This window comes from Petromyzon marinus (genome assembly GCF_048934315.1).
Source record: "Petromyzon marinus isolate PM22_M1 ecotype Great Lakes invasive population chromosome 70 unlocalized genomic scaffold, UKy_Petmar_22M1.pri1.0 chr70_unloc.1, whole genome shotgun sequence".
NCBI classification, from domain to species: domain Eukaryota; kingdom Metazoa; phylum Chordata; class Hyperoartia; order Petromyzontiformes; family Petromyzontidae; genus Petromyzon; species Petromyzon marinus.
In genome coordinates this window covers 1,961,766-1,984,532 of record NW_027422603.1, presented here as the reverse complement: position 1 = coordinate 1,984,532, position 22,767 = coordinate 1,961,766, and the positions used below count along the sequence as shown (strand labels likewise).

General features: G+C 48.3%; 1 protein-coding gene across 1 annotated transcript; it reads right to left on the bottom strand.

The window, feature by feature from the left end:
• Positions 1-353: 353 nt before the first annotated feature.
• On the bottom strand, positions 354-22,723 carry LOC116957734 (chitin synthase chs-1-like). Its single transcript, XM_076058295.1, has 10 exons — positions 22,702-22,723; positions 21,911-22,571; positions 20,199-20,294; positions 18,533-18,928; positions 17,090-17,252; positions 15,783-15,869; positions 12,911-13,052; positions 3,901-4,101; positions 2,630-2,914; positions 354-1,578 (listed from the first exon to the last, which is right to left on the bottom strand). The coding sequence occupies exons 1-10, from the start codon at positions 22,721-22,723 to the stop codon at positions 1,481-1,483; spliced, it is 2,151 nt and encodes a 716-aa protein (XP_075914410.1). The 3' UTR covers positions 354-1,480.
• Between the last annotated feature and the right edge of the window lie 44 nt (positions 22,724-22,767).

Below are 22,767 nucleotides of genomic sequence, written 5' to 3'. Positions count from 1 at the left end.
TTCAGCGAGGGCTGTTTGCCAGACCATTGCAAAATGGCGCAGGTAACACCGCTTCTGAAAAAGTTGGCTTGAGCCATAGTGACCATCCAGACTATCACCCGATCTCAAACCTGAGTACAATTTCAGAGGTCATTGAGCGCCTGTGTCTGAAGCGGTTAATTCCCTACGTCACTGGGATGGGCAAATTCAACCCATTCTAGTCGGTGTACCGACAATTCCACAGTCTTGAGATGACTCTACTAGATGTCACTGTTGACCTCTAAAAGATCATGGATGACCGGTGCATCGCAGCATTGGTTGGCCTCGATTTCTCAGCCACCTTCGACATCATTGACCATGAGATACTCATTGAGCAGATAAGGTCAAGGTTCAGTGTATCGGGTATGGCACTAAAGTGTATTGAGTCATACCTGTATGGTGGATTACAGTTTGTCAAGCTAGGTGATGAAGTCATCTCCTATGCCATGCCTAGTCGGCATACCACAGGGTCCGCCTTCGGGCCCTATTAATTTTCAATATATGTCTCTCCGATCGCCGATATCATCTCAATATGAAGTTCTATATATATGCTGATGACTCACAATTGTACACCGCAATGAAGTCCAAGTTAAATGTGGAGAGCATCGGCAACCCCGAAGATTGCAAGCGAGTGATGCACGTGTGGTTTGCATGAAACGAAATTGTGCGAGGATCAGGTGTGGCAGTCGCAGACTCAAGGATTCAGATTGTGATTAAAATAGCCTCGGCGTCACTCGACCAGAATATGTCAGGTGATCACCACATGCAAAATGTAGTCAATTTCTGTAATTTTCATATCAGGGCTCACGACACATTCGACCACTATTGAGCAGTGACATAACCACCGCGGTGATGTGTAGCATAGTATCGATAAGGCACAATTATTGCAACACACCGCTCTATGGGACGTTGGCACGTGTTGTAACGGGCATTGCAAGACCCGACCATGTCCATCCAGTGCTCGCCGAGCTGCTTTAGCTTCCAGTTGCCGACCAAATACATTGTTATAAGGTCGTACTCGTAACACAAAAAGAGCGTGCCACAAATGAGCTACAATACCTTGATAACCACGTCAAAGAGCATAACAATCACGTGAACTCCAGCTATCCTCGCAGTGGCTTTTGGCTAGCCATCGAACAAAGACCGTTACCGCATCACAAGCTTTCAGATGCGCTGCTGCGGCCATCTGGAACGATATTCCTTCCGATGTTAGGAAGCCACTGTAGTTTGCACTTTTAAATCATGTAGATTGAAAACTAATTTCTTTAAGACTGCTTTTTGTGTTTAGTTTTTTGTACGTCCCCTGCAACTCCGATGAGCAAGGTTGGCTACGTACGGTGCCAAAGAAGTTCAACATATATACGTACATTGTGTTTCATTTGTGGCAAGCACGTTGTGTGCAATGAGTGCCACGTGCTTCTGCAGAAGAAGCGTGGGCGCCCACCTTGATCTGCGTGTCCGGCTACGTTTTGAAGCAGATGGCGATGTATAGAGCAGGCGGAACGATGGAGATGAGAAGTGCCCAGTTTTGGTCCATTTTGAAAACGAAGGTGAAGCAACCTGAGCACCGGCACGAGACAAATACCACACGAGCTGAATACCATCATTAATACATTCCTGTGGAGGGAGCTGGTAGGAACGTTGGGTTGCTCGGTCAATGGCCAGGGTCAACGGCGGCGTGGTGTATTCCGCAAATATGCCCGACTGTGAGGGCAGACACAAACTGGTGTGAGTAGGTTAAACGTTTAGTTTTATAAGGGCACTACGGAGTGACCAGCCCCTCCCCACCCCTCCCACCCCCCACCCAGCCCCACCCTCCCCACCCTCCCCACCCAGCCCCACCCTCCCCACCCTCCCCACCCAGCCCGCAACGACAACCGTTCAATCAGCTGTAAAGAAAAGAGTGCACTCAGATGAACAGAATCGTGCAGCCTCTGTGTATAGAATTTTTGGCTGAAAGAAACATGCAGCAGTTTGAATACCCTGGTACACAAGCAATACGACTCGCAATATTTTTAAAACGCAAGCAGTGCGCATACGTTATGATGAGAGGATTAACACGACCACTCACTTTGAGGTTGTATGCGTTAAACACCCAACGATGGCCAATTGTTATCGTTAAATATTTGCAATCAAAAATCTCGTGGAAGGAACAACTCTGAGTGACGACTTGAAGCCATGCACGACTGTGAGCAGAAGTGTTCCAAGTTAACTTTTTTTTAAAACGAAACTATTTTAATATACCAGATAAGGCCCACTGAGCTATGTAGCTCTTCTTCAAAAGCAACTTGGCCACAAATTATAGCTGAACGAAGTGGCTTATTACGTAGAAATTTATAGCAGCCAAATACTCAACGCGTGATGTTGATTCTAAATGTGGAGAGAAAAACCGGAGAACCCGGATAAAAATCAACACAACCACGAGGAGAGACATGCGAACTCCAAATATACAGGCGTCAGGGTCGGGTTCGAACCCATGACCTCCTGTATACCAGGCGAGGGAGTTAACGCCTCTCCACCATGGCGACGTCTCTTTTGATGTAGTCCCTGCATCAAAAGGATGAACCCGGGTAAATAAAATAACCCAAGACATGTGGCAACCCGAATTCACCTGCAATCATGAGACAGACGGTGGCCGGACCCATGATGGAGGTGGCCGTGTAGATGATCTGATAAAGAATATAGAGCCGAGAGATGGACGGGTTCTTCTTGGCCGTGCGGACGCCATTTTCCAGGATGCTGAAGGTGTTCGCCATCGTGGAGGGGCCCCAACGCCTCCGCTGGTTGAAGAACTCCTTGAATTCCTGCGGGGCGTTGGTGTAGGCGTCCGATCCGGCGCAGTACTCGACGCGCCAGCCCTGCTGCAGCATCAGCGTGCACAGCCAGCGGTCCTCACCTGCACCAACAAATGGAAGAGGGGACGTCCGCGAGGTAGAGGGTAACCGGCTCATAATACCCACAGCCAGCACCAGCTCCTGGCCGAGCGGCATATCTCTGTAGCTGCACCGGCAGTAGCCGTCTGCAATTATCTCTCTCTCTGCATCTCCCACTGCTGCATACGCAGGAGCCACAGCAACTACATCCAACCAGCATCATCCACCTTCAAACATTTTTTTATATTTTGCTTGCCTTTCAATATTCGGATTTTGCTAATTAAACCAAAATCGACGTAGTTTCCCCATGACCTAACAACCTTACCCGATTGGCTCTGTCGGGTGTTGGACGCTTATAGTTAAAACAAATTTACACTAAACCTACACGACAATCTAATCCAGCAGGAATGAATTGTGAATCATGAATATTGGTCGTGAAAGTCTACGTATTAAATTGATGTTGCGGGGTCTTGGCCCAAGTATTACCACGATACAGTGAGGGAAAAAAGTACTTGATCCCCTGCTGATTTTGTACGTTTGCCCACTGACAAAGAAATGATCAGTCTATAATTTGAATGGTAGGTTTATTTGAACAGTGAGAGACAGAATAACAACAAAAAAATCCAGAAAAACGCATGTCAAAAATGTTATGAATTGATTTGCATTTTAATGAGGGAAATAAGTATTTGACCCCTCTGCAAAACATGACTTCGTACTTGGTGGCAAAACCCTTGTTGGCAATCACAGAGATTCTAAGCACGTGATGTTGCATCTAAATGAGGGAAAAACTAGAGGACCCTTAGAAAGTCTACGCAACCATGGGGAGAGAGACGCAAATTGCAATATACACACGTCAGGGTCGGGATGGAACTTACGACCTCCTGTATACCAAGCTTGGGAGTTAACATCTCGCCAACGTGACATGTATACATGTTGAACTTCTTTCGCACCACACGTAGCCAACCGTGCTAATAGGAGGTGCGAGATCCAAACACACGTCGACGCTTACCTTGGTCGTACTGGATGTACTGCAGGGCCTCGGTGGCCACTGTGGTGTAGGTCTTGAGGACGTTGTCATCCATGATGGCCTTGGCTCGGAAGAGGCTGAAGCAGCCAGGGCTGCAGAGAACGCAGCCCATCACGTGCTCGGCCGTCTTCTGTAACCAGTGGCCTACCGCGTACTCGAACTTCTGGTACCAGACGAGCGGCCCTGTCGGTGTATAAACAATTGTGGTTAATTGGCTGAACGCAACTCAAAGTGAAAACCCAATGGAGCAGTCCTACGATTCAGGTGTGGCTTTCTTGGATTCATTTATGTTGTACGTATGTTGTTTATATATGTTGTATGTGGGTTATATGTTGTATTGTGTATTGTATTCATGCTGTATGTACGTTGTATGTATATGTGCTGAAAAAAGGACTGGGTTTTGCATTGAAACCACAACCAAAGGACGATTTTTTTGTAAGTATGGAGAGCGAGGTTAGAACTTTGAATTCCGAGATTGGGAGGAAATGTAATTGCGGACTACGGGGGATTAAGGGCGAGTCAAGAGGAGGGGTGGGGAAGTACAGGAGGAGGGAGAGGGAATAGGCAGGTGGGCAATGGAGGGGAAGATCGGAGACATTTGGGGGTGGAGAGGGAGGGAGGGGTTGGAGAAAGAGTGGACGGCTAGAGGGTAGGGAAGGGAATGCTGGGGAGACGAAAGGAGGGGGTTATGAGAGAGGGCAGGAGGTGAGGAAGAGAAGCAAGCCGGGAAGAGCGATCCGGGAGGCCACGGTGGGAAAGCGGGAGGGCAGGGAGCAGAGGGATGGGTGGGGTCAAGTAAAAAAATACATGCTCTTTGAATTATTCTCCTGTTTTAATTGCGTATTTGTTATTTATTAAAAAATGTGCATTCATAAATAGATGTGATTTTTGTTATAAGAATGAGTCAAGGAGTGGCTAAATCTGTGCTCTCCGGTTTCCTGGGTGTCCTAGCCGGTTCCGCCTAGCTTGACCACTTAATAAACGAAGGACATTTGAATTGTGCCGTTAAAGCATCGAGATTAGATATTAGTGCGTGCCATGTAGTTTGATTTCGTCGTAACTATTGTTGGATATGAGCTTTTTCCAAAATTGATATTAACAATAATATCTGCCGATATATATTTTTTTAATAATAAAGAAAAATAATGCATAAAACACACAAACCCAAAAACACGCAAACACAGATGGAAATCGTAAAAAGGACATAAATGTATAGAATAATAAACTCCAAGAGAGGGCAGAGGTTATCTGCGAAATCTCCAGACTGCCACGGAAGGACGGTGAAAAGGGGGTATCTGTTTTCTCTCACTCAAGGGTTGGAGAGAGAAAGAGATCCCGGCCGTCTTTGTCTCTCCCCGCAGCACGAGAAAATAATTTAACACCCAGTGAGAAATGGCTTGTTGTTACAAAGAGGGTCGTCCCCTCCGCCCCCCAGGATCATATAACGCAGATGGCTTGTGGAATGCCACACACACGCACGTACACACACACACACAGGCCACGCCCCCCCCCTTTTCACTGCGCAGAGCGGAGAATTTTTTTTTTATATATATATAACGGTCCAACCATTTTTTCAAAAGTTCAGTCAAGACAGATCAACAGTTCAAGAAGTTCGACAAGACACGAGCAGTCGCAGCGAACGGCTGGCTCCAAGAAGCGCGAGCCTCGCTGAGTAGCGAGGATCGCCGAGTCGCGCTGCCAAGCAAGAGCGTGCATCTCAGTCATCCAGCAGTGAAGAAGCCGGCTGCCAACGAATCAGCTGATAGCGCTCGGGCATCTCAACAGAGAGAGCGCGTGCGACTTGGCTTATCCAGCAGCGGAAAGAGCCTGACCAGCAAGAGTGTCAGCGCCACTGCGCGCCACTGTTCGGGCCACCAGCGCCACCACTGCGCGCCACTTCAGAGCGCGCCACCAGCGCCAGCCAGCGCTACAGCGCGCCACTGTTTGCGCCACCAGCGCCACTTCACGCCACCGTGCGCCACCAGTGCTGAGAGCGTTCGAGCAGCACTAGGAGAGAGCAGCGGGCCCGCACTCAACACCCATCGGCGCGACGACGGCGAGCGTCGTGCCGACTCTTCCAGCCAGCTGTGGACAGAAACTGTGTACCGTGTTCATATGCCCCCTCCCCCACACGCTCACCCTCACACCCCCACTGCTCTGCAGGGAACAAACACATTTTTGACATAAGAGATGCCAACCTCGGCGTCTGCTTTACGCAAAGAATTGAACCAGTGATAAAGAAGACACACGATACGCATATCGGGATAATCAAGAAGGGTTGCCACTCCAAGGCGGTGCATTAAAAATCAATTGATAATGAAAAACACTGCTGCCATTGAGTTACGTGGATAAGGTCATTTAGAAGCAAAAGAGTCGTACCTTTTTCTTTTCAATGGCATAATCTTGCCAACGAATCCATTAACGCACATTTGTGCCTTTAGGAATAATACTTGTTTTATTGTTTTCGTATGAATATCGTCGCATAATTTTAAGGACTTTATTCATATTTCTCATATGTTCGTGTTACATTGCATAAAAATGAATTGCCGATACCCAAAGTGAAACAACGTGATAAGAATTGACTTGAAGGTCTATGAAGGGATGTGGTACTGTTTGGGCAATTTTCAAATACGAATTTGCATATTATAAGGTTAAGGTTTTTGTTAGGATAGCATATGCATGTTCTTAGCATCTCTCTCTCTCACCAACTGCTCGCGCTACGCGGGGGGGAATGAATGAAAGTGAAACGCAATCGTGATAGTTACCGTGTTAATGCTGTGTTGAAATTCCGAGATTGAGCATTCTCATATTATCCAAAATTAAAGTTTAGCTAGAGAATAAAATTGATTAAAGCAGCAGGGCTGTGTGTGATTCTTTCTGAAATTCCGCATAAGAATTGTTCTGCGATTGAGATCTGAACCTGGTGGACCTATCATAAGCACACTAACACACATAATCAATAAATGTTAAAGCGAGAATAATCGTATCCTTATTGCTAATACGGAGTTAAACAACGAAGCCAAGTTGACTCTCTCATTCACGCTCACAACACCTGCATAACTGCATGCGATTAATTGTCTCATCCCAATTGATAACCAACCTTCGTCACCGAGGCTGGGCCCGATTATCATAACGACCTGCAGTATCATAACCACACCCACTCGCATAAATTAATACGATTATATCTCGAATTAGCATCATTTATATGCATAATTACACAAATTCATGTAATTTTGGATAAATTATGCTAATTTTAAATTTCATTTAATTTTCATTATTCTCATAAATTTTTCATAACCCACATATACAACACTGTTTGGTGTTAGTCATACTCTTTGGTTCTATTGGGTAAAGTCACGTAGGTAAAAAAATAAAATAACAAAAATCACGACGTTTTGACCACAACACAAGTGGCCTTCATCAGGTGAAGGGACCAACCTGTCCGGAGGACAGCGTTGGAGTGAAAAAAGTCAAGCGCAGTTCGCCTCTAAGCTGTGAGTGGGTAAACAAAAAAGACGCCTTGACAAAGGATTTGCATAAAATGTAAAGCTGTGCAAGCTCGCAAATAGAATCAAAGATACATTAGCACCACCGTGAGAGTTTGGGATGCCACTAATTGAATGAACATACTGTACCATTAAACAAGTCCAGCGCAGGTCGCCTCCTTTAAGCTGTGAGTGGGTAAACAGAAAAAAACGCCTTGACAAAGGAATTAGCATAAAAATGTAAAGCTGTGCAAGCTCTCAAATAGCATCAAAAATACATTAGCACCACCGTGAGAGTTTGGGATGCCACTAATTGAATGAATATACTGTACCATTAAAAATTCCTTTAACGTTTGGTTCGATTTAGAACATCTTTCCAATGTATATTCTTAGTTTTTTCGGTAAAGTCACGTTGAAAAGAAACAACAAAATAATAAAATATACAAAAAATTCTCACGACGTTTCGACCATAACTCAAACGGTCATCTTCAGGTGTGTTGGTTATCAGGTAAATCTTTCCAATGGTTGCTTAATATGAAGCCATCTTCTCGGTTGAAATTGTGTCTGTGTTTGTAGATCTGGATTGTCTTGTGAGCAAATCTCTGATAAAAACCCGTGGGTTTGCAAAGAGCCTTGGTATCGGAGAAAATTATATCGTGATCACCCAAAGCGTTGTAACAATGATCAGCTACGGCAGAAGAATTCGTTTTGCCGTGTTTCAAATCTGATTTGTGCTCGCAAATTCGGTCAGAGACATGTCGCTTTGTCTCCCCGATATAGCAATCACCGCAGGTACAACTCAATTTGTAAACCCCGGGGTACTGTAATTCAGGAATGACATCCTTCACGGATGGGATCAGATCACGAATTTTGTGTACTGTATTGAACCGGACCTGGATCTTGTGTTTGTTTAGAATTTTGGAAATCTTTTTAGTAACGCCTGCTATATATGGTAGTGTGATGGTTTTGACCGGAGTATCAAGTGGTTGTTTCTGTATGGAGGGAGAAACAGCTTGGCGGATGGTACGGTCAGAGTATCCATTCCTTTTGAGGGCCAGGTGTACATGTTTTAATTCACTGGTCAGGTGGTGTTGGTCCGAAATGCAATGAGCCCTATGGTATAAAGTTTTGATGAGAGAATTCTTTTGGGCTGGGTGGTGGTGGGAATCAGGTTTCAAGTAGGAATCAGTGTGGATGGGTTTCCTGTAGACAGAATGCCCCAATGAGCCATCAGGTCTCCTCTCAAACAGAACATCTAAGAATGGTAGCTTGCCATCTTTCTCCACTTCCATGGTGAATTTGATGGCGGGATGTCTGGAATTGATGTGGCGTAGGAAAAGGTTCAGAGCTGGGAGGCCATGTGGCCAAATGACGAAAGTGTCATCCACATATCTCTTCCACAGGGAAGGTCTGAGGGTGGAAGTCTGGATGGCGTCTGATTCAAATTTCTCCATGAAAATATTGGCTATCACTGGTGACAAGGGGGATCCCATGGGGGTACCCTCATTTTGTTTGTAGAAGGAGCCATTCCAAGTAAAGTAGGTATTTTTGAGGCAGTGCCTAACCAGTGCAGGTGTGTCGGGGTCTAGTCCATGTTGGACCAAATTTTCAATTATTTCAATGGTATCAGGTACTGGGACCTTGGTGAACAAAGAGACCGTGATATGATCCCATCCGTGAAGGATGTCATTCCTGACTTACAGTACCCCGGGGTTTACAAATTGAGTTGTACCTGCGGTGATTGCTATATCGGGGAGACAAAGCGACATGTCTCTGACCGAATTCGCGAGCACAAATCAGATTTGAAACACGGCGAAACGAATTCTTCTGCCGTGGCTGATCATTGTTACAATGCTGTGGGTGATCACGATATAATTTTCTGCGATACCAAGGTTCTTTGCAAACCCACCCGTTTTTATCAGAGATTTGCTCACGAGGCAATCCAGATCTACAAACACAGACACAATTTCAACCGAGAAGATGGCTTCAAATTAAGCAACCATTGGAAAGATTTACCTGATAACCATGGTGCTAAAGTTGAGGGCGCTTTGTTCCTCTCACACAGCTTAAAGGCCGTGATCTGAACGTGGCTCTTTCACTCCAGCGCTGTCCTACCAGACAGTCTCGTCCCTTCACCTGATGAAGGCCGCTTGTGTTGTGGCCGAAACGTCGTGAGAATATTATTGTGTTATTTTATTTTATCAATTTATTATTTTATTCTCATTCTACGTGACTTTACCGAAAGAACCAAAGAAGATGAATCATTGCAGTCACGAAAGCTTTAAATCGAAAGATTACCAAGGTTGGCGATGTGTTGGATTATTACATCGGCGAGTCGTGAGAGATGACGACGACTTGGGGGGAGGCCTTCATCCTGCAGTGTATGGACCACGGCTGATAATAATGATATTGATTTTGTTTTCACTTAACAATTCTATAGGATTTGCGTAATTTACTCCGAAGTCTTTGCAGTATTTTGGTATTTCATTTGAGTTATGTAAAGTTAAACTTCCATTACTAGCGGTGGTAGTGGTCTTTCTCAGACCACTTCATGATATACTAATCCTGCTCCATGTCCACTCGGTATTGCTGTGGTGGATGCGTGTTGATTTAATTACAATCCTTCCACCGTGCTTACGTGTGTGTTTATTTAACTTTATTTAAACATCCCGAGTAGTTGTGGTAGCAACGGCGCTCTGTGATTCACAATAAAGGTTTTTGGGTTAGATCACGTAAGTATAAATGTGTCATAACCCTCCTCCATCCAATACAGCCGGTAAGCTTGATTTGGAGCTTTCGTGACTGAAGGAATTACTTTTTGCTTCTTTCAGTAAAGTCACGTAGAAACAAAATAAATTAAATAATAGAATACGACGTTTCGATTGCAACACAAGCAATCATCATCAGGTACGAATGAATGAGAAAAAACAAACCTGGTCAACTTAGAAATATAATGCAATACAACGTAATCAACCCTACCTGGTTGATTACGCTCTTCCAAAGATTGCTACATTTGAGAGACAAAACACGGACACGGAGACACATATACAGACACGTCAGCAGAGAGAGACACACACATAGGCACACAGAGAAACATGGCCTCTGTGTCGAGGACTTAAATAGAGAGAGAGGGGGGCAGAGAGAGAGGGGGGGGGTAGATAAATTAGCACGTCAATGAGAGCTTTGGAGCTTTCGTGACTGCAGGAAATACTAAAGAGAACATGGAGACACAGAGAAAATAAACTGAATAAAAAAAACTTAGTAAAATTTGGGAAAGTAATGCAATGCAACACAGAGAGTCGGTCAACACACAATTAACGCATAGCCTGGTTGATTACGTTCTTCCAAAGATTGCTAAATTAGAAGTTAAGTGTAAAATTTGAGAAAGAGACAAGACACAAACACGGAAACACAAAGACAGACACAAGCAGAGAGAGACAACACATTTACAATTTGAGTACGAGGTTTTGCTGGTAATTGCATTCAGCATCATCGGGCGATTTCGCAAATCGTACTCGAATTGTAAATGTTGTAGATTTACTCTCCAATACACGGGTGGGCTGAAGTAGTCATTAATTGGCGCATTTTGTTTAAGTGACAAACCTGACTGGCTGTGTAGGGAGGTAGAGGGTTACGAAACATTTATACTTATGCGAACTAACACAAAACCTTTATTATGAATAATATTGCTTGCAAAAGCCTACGTGTTAAACTGGCGTTCTGTTAGTCTGCTGAAACAGCGTGTGCACTGAGGGTGAATCTTGCGTGAGGATTGCATCAGGGACACCCTAGGCCACTGCATTTGCATGTTTTCCAACTACTTCAACGATAACCTGATGGGAATTAATTGTTGAATGCTTAATTCCGACCTGCAACGGTTGTGCGTAATCTGATTGGGTTGAGTGCCATTTTACTGCAGGACTTTAACAGAGGCGAAGGCGTTCAAGGTGCTGAAGTTAATACGCCGAACAATAAAAAGCCGAGCAATAAAACGTGCGGGACGGGCATGCGGTTCGCACAGTTAAATTGTGTGGCACGACCAGGAAGTGGGGGTGGGGGGGGGCGTTGATTTCCCCACCCAGAATGCGAAATCAACAAAATCAGATCCGATCCGAACGTTAATCACTGTCGCGGGTTTCACATTTCCATAACTTGTAAACAATTAACACATTCCTGTGGAGGGAGCTGGTAGGAACGTTGGGTTGCTCGGTCAATGGCCAGGGTCAACGGCGGCGTGGTGTATTCCGCAAAAATGCCTGACTGTGAGGGCGGGCACAAGCCGGCGTGAGTAGGTTAAACCTTGAGTTTTATAAGGGCACCACGGGGTGACCAGCCCCTCCCCACTCAGCCCCACCCCTGCCACCACCCAGCCCCACCCTCCCCTCCCCACCCAGCCCCTCCCCACCCAGCCCCTCCCTACCCTCCCCTCTCCACCCAGCCCCACCCCTCCCACGTGGACAGACATCCACAGACATACACAATTAATCCCCTGCCTCCTGTGAGAATTAATCCCGGTTGGGCTTCCAGTCCATATAAGGGCACCACGGGGTGACCAGCCCCTCCCCACCCAGCCCCACCCCACCCAGCCCCACCCCTCCCACCCCCCACCCAGCCCCACCCTCCCCACCCAGCCCCTCCCCACCCTCCCCACCCAGCCCCTCCCTACCATCTCTTCTCCACCCAGCCGCACCCCTCCCACGTGGACAGACATCCACAGACATGCACAATTAATCCCTTACCTCATGTGAATTAATCCCGGTTGGGCTTCCAGTGCACTACGTTTCCTACCAGTAAAATCACGCTGTACACATCTGCCATCCACACGCACCCATTCTCAAGCGCTGTCCAGGCTCAGCGCTGCTGATATCTGGTGATATCCCGCACCAAAGACAAAGATCCCCTGTGTAGCCTTAATAGACTGTTGGAACAAGTGCTGTTCACAAGAAGCGCCTATGAAAGCCAGCACGGCACACCGAGGGGGTGGGTGGCCAGCACCATGCCCGGCCGCCAGCGGCGACATTTAAACATCGTACCAGGTTATAATTTGAGGCTGAGTTGACCTAGGGGAGCCGCTGTACGGGTTCAGATAATCGTCACTGGTGTTGACCTTGAGCGAGAATCGAACTTGGGTCGCCAGGTTCATAGCGCAGTGCACTAACCACTGCACCACCACTCTGCACCACACACACGCGCATCCTACACCACACACACATCCTGCACTACACACATCCTGCACCACACAAGCATCCTGCACTACACACATCCTGCACCACACACATCCTGCACCACACAAGCATCCTGCACTACACACATCCTGCACCACACAAGCATCCTGCACCACACACACACATCCTGCACCACACACACACATCCTGCACCACACACACACATCCTGCACCACACACACACATCCTGCACCACACACACACACATCCTGCACCACACACACACATCCTGCACCACACACACACCCTGCACCACCACACACACCACAGCTGTCTGCGCACCCACGCCCGTCGTGTGAATTCTCCCGCAGGCGGTGCCAACGGTGGAGTCCCTCGTGAGTCGGTCGACCAGCATGGAGAGCGCCGAGGGGTAGAAGTCCGTGTCTCCGTCCAAGGCCAGCACGTAGGTGTTGCGCTTCTTCCTCTGTGGCGGTGAACAGGGAGTAGTGGCATGGAGACAGATCAGCAACAGCGGTGGCATTACAGCCGTGACCTCGTACAGAGCAAGCAAAGCAACCCGCTCACTTAGCTCCTCAACCCCAACGCTCCTTCTCCAACCTCTAACAACCAAACACACAACGTATGCATGCTGTATGCAAGGAGGATGTGTCCCCCAATATTCAAATATGCTCAAAATGTCCCCCCCCCAATGTATTGCTATAAAATAAATTTCTGTTTATATGATTGTAGTTATGGTTGTACTTTATTAATCCCTGATCTCTGCCATTACATACAATGAAACAAGAAAAGGTAAATAAGAAAAAACAGAGCATTGGAATACAATACACTATTAGACATTATTGTAAAAAAAGTCCTATGTGTTAGTGAATATTTTTTTATATATTTTAGGCAGGAAATGGCAGGAAACGAGTATTCAAATTAAGATTTTTTTTTTCTGGGGGAGACCCCCTGGAAGAATTAGTCCCCCCAATGTTGACTCCATGGCTACGGCCTTAGCTGTATGTATATTGTATGTATGTATAACTTATTTCGCATCGTATGTAGCCAACCATGTTCGTCAGGAAAGGATACAAACTAAACACAAACTGCATTTCACAGAAATGAGTGTTCAAATAGATTATTTAAAAGTGCATAGCTCCAGTGGATTCCTAATAACAACCACGCGGGTGGAGAGATCGTTTCTATCTGCAGCGCTACAACCTCTGGAAACAACCTCCCTGAAGCGGTGCACACACTCGACTCCATCGTCACTTCATTAAGTGACAACTCAACAGCAACAACGCGGCTCTTTTCGCTTGCGTACACCAACAATTAACTCCGGTCATCCTCTCAGCAGCGGCTTTGGGCGAACCATCGAACAAAGATGGGCACTGCATCTCGCGCTTTCAGATGCGCTTCTACGATTGTCTGGAACGCTCTTCCTTCCGATATTAGGAAGCAACTGGAGGTTTGCACTTTTAAATAATCAATTAGATTGGAAACTACATTCTCTAGAACTGCTTTTTGTGTTTGGTTTGTTGTCCTGCCCCCACACCTCCGATTAGCACGGTTGGCTACGTACAGTGTGAAAGAAGTTAAACATAAATACAACTAAATTTCAGCCGCAAACCTATTTTACACTTCTATTTTAAACAACTGTAATAAGTGTATATATTTTTCTTTTTGTATATAAAGTTATATTGCTATTGTAGTGACCTATATTGGGTCACTACGGCGTTTAGCGCCAGTTACTGACAGAATAGGGGAACTGTGCGTGTTAGAGCCTCTCTCTGGCACCAGAGTATGTTTGGCATGGAAGGGCGCCCTACGGGGCATGCTTCTGGTGACTATCAGAGAGAGGGCAGTTGAGGACGTGACAGTCTAGGTGAACCCGAGAGGGCACGTGACCAGGACAGGATAATGAGGGGGGCCAAAAGGTGGCGAGAGGGACACGTGATATTAGGCCCAGAACCTTCTGGTAATATCCAGAAGGGTGCGTGGCCGAGGGCGGAGCCAGGCCACGCTCAGGGGCATAAAAGGGAGGTCCCGAGAGCCGATCCAGGCTGTCTGTTGGAATGGAACGCGTCGGTGCTAAGCCTCTTCGATCCTCGGTCGTCGGTCTTTACGCTCGGCATCGTGGGTCAGGCAGTGTGTTACTTACTGACCCGGTTATGTAGTTACCCCGTTGTGGTCTAGTTACCCGTTGTCGTCTAGTTAACCTGCTGTATGTTTATGTAGTTACCCTGTTGGGGTGTAAGAATAAACGTGTTGCCTCCGAGTTCAAGTGTGTGCCTCCGTGGAACCCACTACACTATTTTGAGTATCAACGTGATGATGGCGCGTTGAGTGACAGATTGTGCCAGAAAGGCAACCAAAGATTAACTTCTAAATGTGCCGACTCTGCGTGCAGAGACACGCATAGTGCACGCTATGACTGGGCCTCGACCCAGAGGGAAAGGGCCTGAGAGAGAGAGAGACCCTCTAACAAACGAAACAATTTAAATTTACTAGGCAAGACCCACTGAGCAATTAGCTCTTTTCAGAAGCGACCTGGCTATCACAAATAATAGCTCAACAAAGTGGATTATCACTTGGATATTTATAGCAGCCAAATACACGAAATGCGTGATGTTGATTCTAAATGTGGAGGGGAAAACCGGAGGACCCAGAGATATATCCATGCGGCCAAGGGGAGAGAGACACGTAAACTTAAAATATGCAGGCATCAGGGTCGGGATCAAACGCAGTGCCTCCTGCATACCAAGCGAGGTAGTTAAAATCTCGCCATGGCGGCACCCTAGCAGGGTGTATTTGGCCTACACTTCCACACTGCTCCCACGTCTTGGGAGAAGTATAATTGGGTAGGCCCTGCACGTTCCCTGGATGGGCAGCTTGCGTGCGGTTCGCGTGCGGTGGGGTAGAGTGCGAATACTCACACTCTACCCCACCGCATGTAGAACTGCCCATCCACGGAATGTGCAGGGCCTACCCATTTATACTGCTAAGTTGAAAGTGGCCTCCCCTATGTCGGCTTAGCCTTGAATGAGTAAACATTAGCACTGGCGAGAAAAAGGCGGATGGGCGTGGTGTTGGACACACGACCCGCTCGCATGCCATCCCACCCTTAACAAGTGCTCACTAACAGCACTTGCCTCAACAGTTTGTTAATGGATATATGAGGCGTCGTTGTCTTTGCAGTTTACAAAATCCTTACCTCTACCCATTCCTCTTGTTCATCTTTCTTAACTGTGTGGATCTTGCGGTAGATCTTCCAGCCAAGGAGGTAGTACAAGTACATCACCTGTACAGAACACGTCAAGGGGTTTAATAACAACAATCACCATCAGCAGCAGCAGCCGTGATTGATCCACTACTGGATTAAGACCTACCCAAGTCGTCGCGATGTTTCATGAGATCCTGAGTCGTTATCCACCCAGAACCTCTATTACCGACTGATTCCATCGCTCCATCTCCCCAGTGGTCACCTCTCCGCAATGAGTTCCGTTCTTTGGCTGCCGCTCCGTTATTATTCTCGACCCAATGGCCATGACAGCGCGTGCTGCTCAAGTGTAACTCAACAGCGCTACCAACCTTCCCCCCCCCCCCCCCAGTCGTGGATAGAAGGCAATAGAACAACACGCAAATGAGTATCGGCGTGAGATTGCTGTGATACATCGATAACAACCCTGGTGCAGTCATCATCATCATAGCACTCAACGGGTAACACCACGGAACACCAAATCAATCGAGTCGGGGAACACTCGATCACGGACAACACTGCTGTGTGCAACTCGTTTACAGCGCTTGCCCCAAAAAGCCTGCTGAGCCTATACGGGGTATCTTCGTCTCTATGGTGTGCACTGATTCGCACGTGAAACGAATTATTAAGCATCACGTGATTTAATTTCAATATGAGAGCATGACTCTCGAGGTAGCATACAGATGGCTTCAATAGATGTGAGCTATTGCCATCTGCTTCTTACGGCTGATGCTCATGTCGACTCGTAGAGCGAGCTGTAAATTTACATCGAGGTGGTTGACGATCCAGATGATTGCGTCAGGAGTAGCGGAGTGGCGAATCATCGCTGCTGTGATGATGCCTCTCCCTTCATTCGTGTTGTGAATCGGGTGTTGAGTCGTTGTGTGTTCAGTCGCTCTGTTCCAGGTGGTGACCACTGTCGATATTAGGAATGCACCGAAGCTGTGCACTTTTAACTCTAGATTGGATACTAATTTATTTAGAACTGCTTTTTGTGTTTATTTATTTTTATCTTTCTCTGTACCACCAATTAGCATGGTTGGTGAGGTACAGTGCAATAGAAGTTCAACATACATACGTATCGTCGCCGGACACTGACCGGAGATATTTACTTTTCCAATTGTGCATAATCGTCATCGTCATGTATAAGCACATCAGCTGTTGCTGTTGCTACTATGCTCTAAGTGTGGATGCGGTTGTAGGGTTTGTGGCCCAATGAGATTTGGGGCAGAAGATCTGAAGCCCAGGGATGCAACAAATACCTGGGACCAGCGCTTGAGGTGGCAGATCATCTCCTTGTCTTTGAGGTGCACGCACAGCGAGTTGCCGTGCGGGAGTTTGTAGAAGAGTCGCGCTCCGTACGGCGTCTGAGTCCTCTCCATTGAGGGCGCCTCTTGTGGAATCTTCGAGTTTTTCTCAAAATACCTTCACATCAGCAGCAGCAGCACAAGCGAAAAAGAACACGTGCCCCAATTACTATGTTCCATTGCTGCTACTGCTGTCATATCTGGGATGAAGTCCCCAGTTGCCACCTCACTGCTGCACTCGAATTTTTTATTTATAATTTTGATTATTTTGCTGCTATAAATTTCCACATGATAAGCCACTTCGTTACGCTATCATTTGCGGCCAGTGCGCTTCTAAAAAAAGATTATACCTCAGTGGGTCTTACTTGGTAATCTGTCCTATACTTTGCACTCCTATCGTGTTGTTTGTTGAGGTAACGGTCTGACCCGCCCCTGCTGGGCATCTGTGAAATAGAGCTTTTAGCTCATCGAATTCCTCCTGCAGTATAAATACATATTCTGATTCGGAATTGAGTAAAGCAGCAGCAGTCGTGGGTGACTGATGATCCAGCACTCAAAGATTATTTCCCAGTCGTTTGCTCGCTCTCTGCCAGTCAGTCGCCTCCGTATCTCACTTCTATCGCTACTACTTCTACAACCATTGTTACTGTTCACACGAACTTCGCTGCTCGATTGCTCCACCCACGGCGAGGGCCTCGGTCGCCCAGACTGAGTCGTCTCGTTGCCCAAATTCTTACCAACGCACGAACAAAAGACAAAGATCCCCCCGCATAGCCTTCAACAGAGTGTTGGGGCAAGGGCTGTTAGCCAGTAGCACCCATGAAGGCCGGCCCGGCACACAAGGGGGTGGGTGACCAGCACCACACCCGCCTGCTTTTATCTCCCCAGTGCTGCACCGTTTGTGTAAATTATGTTAAGCGCCTAGTCCGCTCTACAGCAAGGTTGGCTACGTATGGTGCAAAAAATAGTTCAACAGATGAGGTTTCTGCTCAATTCAACACGCGCGTGAACGTCCATCTATCAGACCGCCCACCATAGTGTCTCTGTTTGCCGGCCAATTGTCAGTTTGTGCACCTTCGGATTTGCACTCAACAACGGTGACGGTGACGCAAGGAAGGCATTGCTAGCCCTACGATCCGCACTCACGACGTTCATCTGCGTGACCATCACCAATCATCATCATCGTTCACCATGATCTATTCATTTCTGAACGAAGGCATCAGCGCAACCTGTTGCCATCCTTCCCGTGGTCTCTCGCACCACGAGCTGAGCTTAACCACCCCGTGTCGTCCCGTGCTTTGTTATTACAAGGCCCGTGCCTCTATCCATCCATCCCTCCCTCCCTCCACCCACCCACCCAGCTCATCGCTACCACAGAATAACATCAGGTGCACTGACCGGCACACTTCAGCGATGACGTCCGTGAGGCTGGTCACGAACTGGTTGACCACCATGCGATCTCCCTTCCTCTCGAAGGCGTCGTTGAAGTAGATGTGAGCCGAGAAGTCGTACGGTTCCCGCTTCACCGTCTTCCCCTCCTCCTCATGATTATTCTCCTTCTCCCACTTCTTTTCCTCCTTTTCCTCCTTCTGCTTCTTTTCCTCATTCTCTTTCTTCTTCTTCTCTTCTTTATTTTTCTCCTCCTCCTCCTCCTTCTTCCCATCCTGCCCCTCCTTCCCCTCTTCTTTCTCCTTCTTATTCTCCTTCTTCTCCATCTCCTCCTTTTTCTCATTCTTCTTCTTCCCTCCGCCGCGGGAACCGACGTTGAGATCCTTTGGCTCACTCCTGTCCAGCCTGGCAGCGGCAAGGGGGAAGGGTCGTTATTGTTATCCCGCCACACGCTCCCCATCGAGTCAAGGTCATGGTACAGCATCGCTCTCCTCTGCAATCGAGCGCTCTCCCAAGGTCTCCCGCCTAAACGTTTCCTACACTTTTCTCATCCCACTGATCACAGCAAACTTCCACCGCATCCTACTGAGTTCAACTCACAACGACCTCTACCCATCGCCGGCACCGGCTTCTGGATGAGTGCGTTTCTCTGTAGCTGTACCAGTCAGCAGCCGTCTGGAGCTCTCTCTGTATCTCCCACTGGTGCACACGCAGCAGCAACCAAGAAGCAGACTCTAACCCATCCAGGCTCTCATCTGTCCAGGATCTCACCTGGTTGAGGCTCTCACCTGCCCAGGCTCTCACCTGTCGACGCTCTCAATATTAGCATGCATCATAAAAAAATTTGTTGCGGGAGCCCAGACGTGTTAACTCAAGAGAAGTTTACAGCTTGCACAATTCACAAACATCATTCAATGGTCACATACAAAGAACGGTCCACGTTAAACACGATCAGCTGATCAGTTGCGACGTTCGAAGGAGGGCAAATGTTCTCGAGGTTAGTAACGCGCTGCTCCATGTGAAGATGTCATATTTATGAGCATCCAAAGAAAATTGAAAATACACCGCCCACAAATACTGCACTGCGTGTAAGCGGTTAAATGTCCAAGGTCGAAATATGACGGTCGTATATGCGACATGGTAATATGGCATTGCTGTAGATTGTCCAAATAAGAGCCACAGTAATGTGGTTCTATTTTGTTTAACATGTTTTCACCGGCATATGCATTGCTGCATATATCACGATATATTTTTTTCAGGACACTTTAAACGTGCAGTTTAGATTAATATCCTCAAATCTCGTTGAGCTGAAGGGAGGGACGCGGTAGCGTGGTAGCCTGACTGGTGTGGTGCCCTGCAGAAATGAATGTACGTATGTGTGGTGGACTTATTTCACACCATACATACCCAACCAAGATAATCGAATGTGCAGGAGAAGGACAACAATCTAAACACAAAAATAAATTCTGAAGAAATTAGTTGCCAATATTATTTAAAAGTGCATAGCTCCAGTTGTTTCCTAATATCGGAAGGAAGAGTGTTCCAGACGGCCGCAGAAGGGCATTTGAAAGTGCGCGGTGCCGTGACCACACCCCATCTGCATATTCGCGAGGGACCCCCACTGGCCCTTGGGATCCGGCCGCTTGATGGAATTGGGCGATAGGGAATATACCACCTCAGGATGGACGAGATGATCTTCGTCATCTCCTCCTTGGTCTCGTGCCACATGGTTGCGCACAAGTAGATCTTCACCCTCTCTTGCTTGTGGTTGCTAGAGGACACAACGAGAAGATGAAATGTTCAGATTGAGAGAGGGAATCGCAGAGCGCGGTTCTCTGTTTTATGCATTGGGCATATTGTGGGATGGACATATTTCAGTCTGTAGAACAGAAGGGCAAACGTCACAAATCGTCATCATTATGAAATAAATTCAGAAAGAAAAAAATACTGCTTTGATTACAATGCTCATACTTAACCTCCGACACTCAAAACACGAAACATAGACAAAGGCATCGATCAGACTAACACAAACTAAAAACAAAGATCGCCCATAGAGCCTTGAGAGACTGTTGGGGCAAGGGCTGTTAGCGACTAGCACCGATGAAGCGGGAAACGGGACTTGAGGGAGTTTATGGCCAGTCACACAGACACACACCTAGTCACACAGACACACACCTTGTCACACAGACACCTAATCACACTTACACCTCGTCACATAAATACAGCAAACAAAAAGAGTTCCCCTGTGTAGCCTGAACAAACTGTTGGGGGACGTGCTGATAGCGAGCACCTATGAAGGCCGGCACTGCACACAAGCGGGTGGGTGGCCAACACCACGCCCAGCCGCCTCCCCAGTGGTGATGTTTACACACCACACCAGTTACTAATTTGAGCAAGGGGAGGCCATGACCTATTCACACACACCTACTCACAGAGACACCTAGTCACACACACACACCTACTAACAGAGACACTTAGTCACACACACACACCTACTCACAGAGACACCTAGTCACACACACACACCTACTCACAGAGACACCTAGTCACACACACACACCTACTCACAGAAACATCTAGTCACACACACACACACACACCTACTCACAGAGACACCTAGTCACACACACACACCTACTCACAGAGACACCTAGTCACACACACACACCTACTCACAGAGACACCTAGTCACACACACACACCTACTCACAAAGACACCTAGTCACACACACACACACCTACTCACAGAGACACCTAGTCACACAACCGCCATTCGCCACTAAGTGGCGGTGACGTCACCACGACGCTTGTGCCAGGCCATGTGGACCTTGAGGCCACGTGAAGTGTCGAACGCCCGCTGGCAGGAGGTCACGGGGCAGACCCAGATGCTACGGGTCGACTGACTGAGATGACTGGCTGATGCACCACCTGTGCCAACCTGCTGTGCTTTAGCCACACGGCGCTCGGCTCGTTGTTGTGAGCGTCGCTCCTCCGCCCTCCGTTGTTGTTGGAGGGCGACTGCCTCCAACTGCCCAGTAGCATCCTTCACGACCCTCCTCCACAGAGGCCGATCTTGACACTGCTGGTACCAGTCATCGGCAAGTCCACTCAGCTCCACGTCCCCCTGTACCACATCACTCCATCTCTTCTCTTGCCCATGCCGCGCCCGCCTAGCCCCCTCGATCCGGCCGAACAAAAGCCGTTTCGACATGCGGTGGCTGGGCATGCGGGCTACATGAACCAACCTAGTCACACACACACACACCTACTCACAGAGACCCCTAGTCACACACACACCTAATACCTAGTCACAAATTACTCATAGTCACACACGCTCATAGTCACACACGCAAGTCCAATACACTGCACCAACACCAACATACGAACCTCCTCTCCTCCAGCACCACCACCTCCTCTTCCTCCTGCTGCTGCTGCCGCCGGTTGAGCAGCAGCCCCGCGACGAGACACGCAGGCTGCGGGGTGCGGCGCACGAAGAGCTCGCGTGTGCGCTCCATGCGCCTCGCGTCATCTGGGCGCAACGCGGGCGCCGCCGCCAGCAGCAGCGCCGCCAACCACAGAGCCCCGGCGCCGAACGTGGCCACGGCGTCCACTGCGGAGTCCTCGCCAGCGCCTACGAACGAGCAGACGGTGGCGGCCGTGCGGTCGTAGAAGAGTGAGGCGGTTGCAGGCGTCGTCCGCTCGCAGCCGTTCCACCGTCGGACCGACCCGCAGTCGTAGCGAGAGTCGCCCGAGGCGTCGAGCGCAAGGTGGAGGGCAATTACGACCGCCAGGGCGGCGGGCGTGGCGAGGCAGAGCGGCGCGGTGAAGCAGCTCCCCTGCTGGCGGATCTTGCAGGCGCCGTTCGCGAGCCACTTGCAGAGGATGGAGGCGCCCGTCTGCACGCCCAGCAGAGCCAGGGCGAGCGCAATGCTCTCGCGGTGTTTCGCGATGCCGGCGATGGTGCTGAAGCTCCTCCACTCACCCTCGACGCCCGTGTCCAGCAGCACGACCGCCACGATGATGAACGTGCGCACGAGCGAGCGTAGAACTTGGCGAGGTTCCGCGATTCGCCGATGGCGTCGCGGAATTCCCGGAGCCAACCGGCAGGCAGCAAGTTCTCCCACCACGACAGGGACACGAGCAGCAGGCTCAGCAGCAGCAGCGCCAGGTGCGCGAACCTTCTTGCCTCCGTGGAGCCATCGTCGGGCGCCACCAACGCCGCCTTGGCGACCAACAGTGCTAAG

What these genes read in the sequence shown, in the direction of transcription:
- LOC116957734 (XM_076058295.1), bottom strand. Translation starts at nt 22,723, where the DNA reads ATGGCTCCACGGAGGCAAGAAG. An exon ending in GTGGTGCTGGAGGAGAGGAG is followed by an intron (nt 20,295 to 21,910) that starts GTTCGTATGTTG and finishes TGTGTCCTCTAG; the next exon opens with CAACCACAAGCAAGAGAGGG. An exon ending in GTCATCGCTGAAGTGTGCCG is followed by an intron (nt 17,253 to 18,532) that starts GTCAGTGCACCT and finishes GCTGATGTGAAG; the next exon opens with GTATTTTGAGAAAAACTCGA.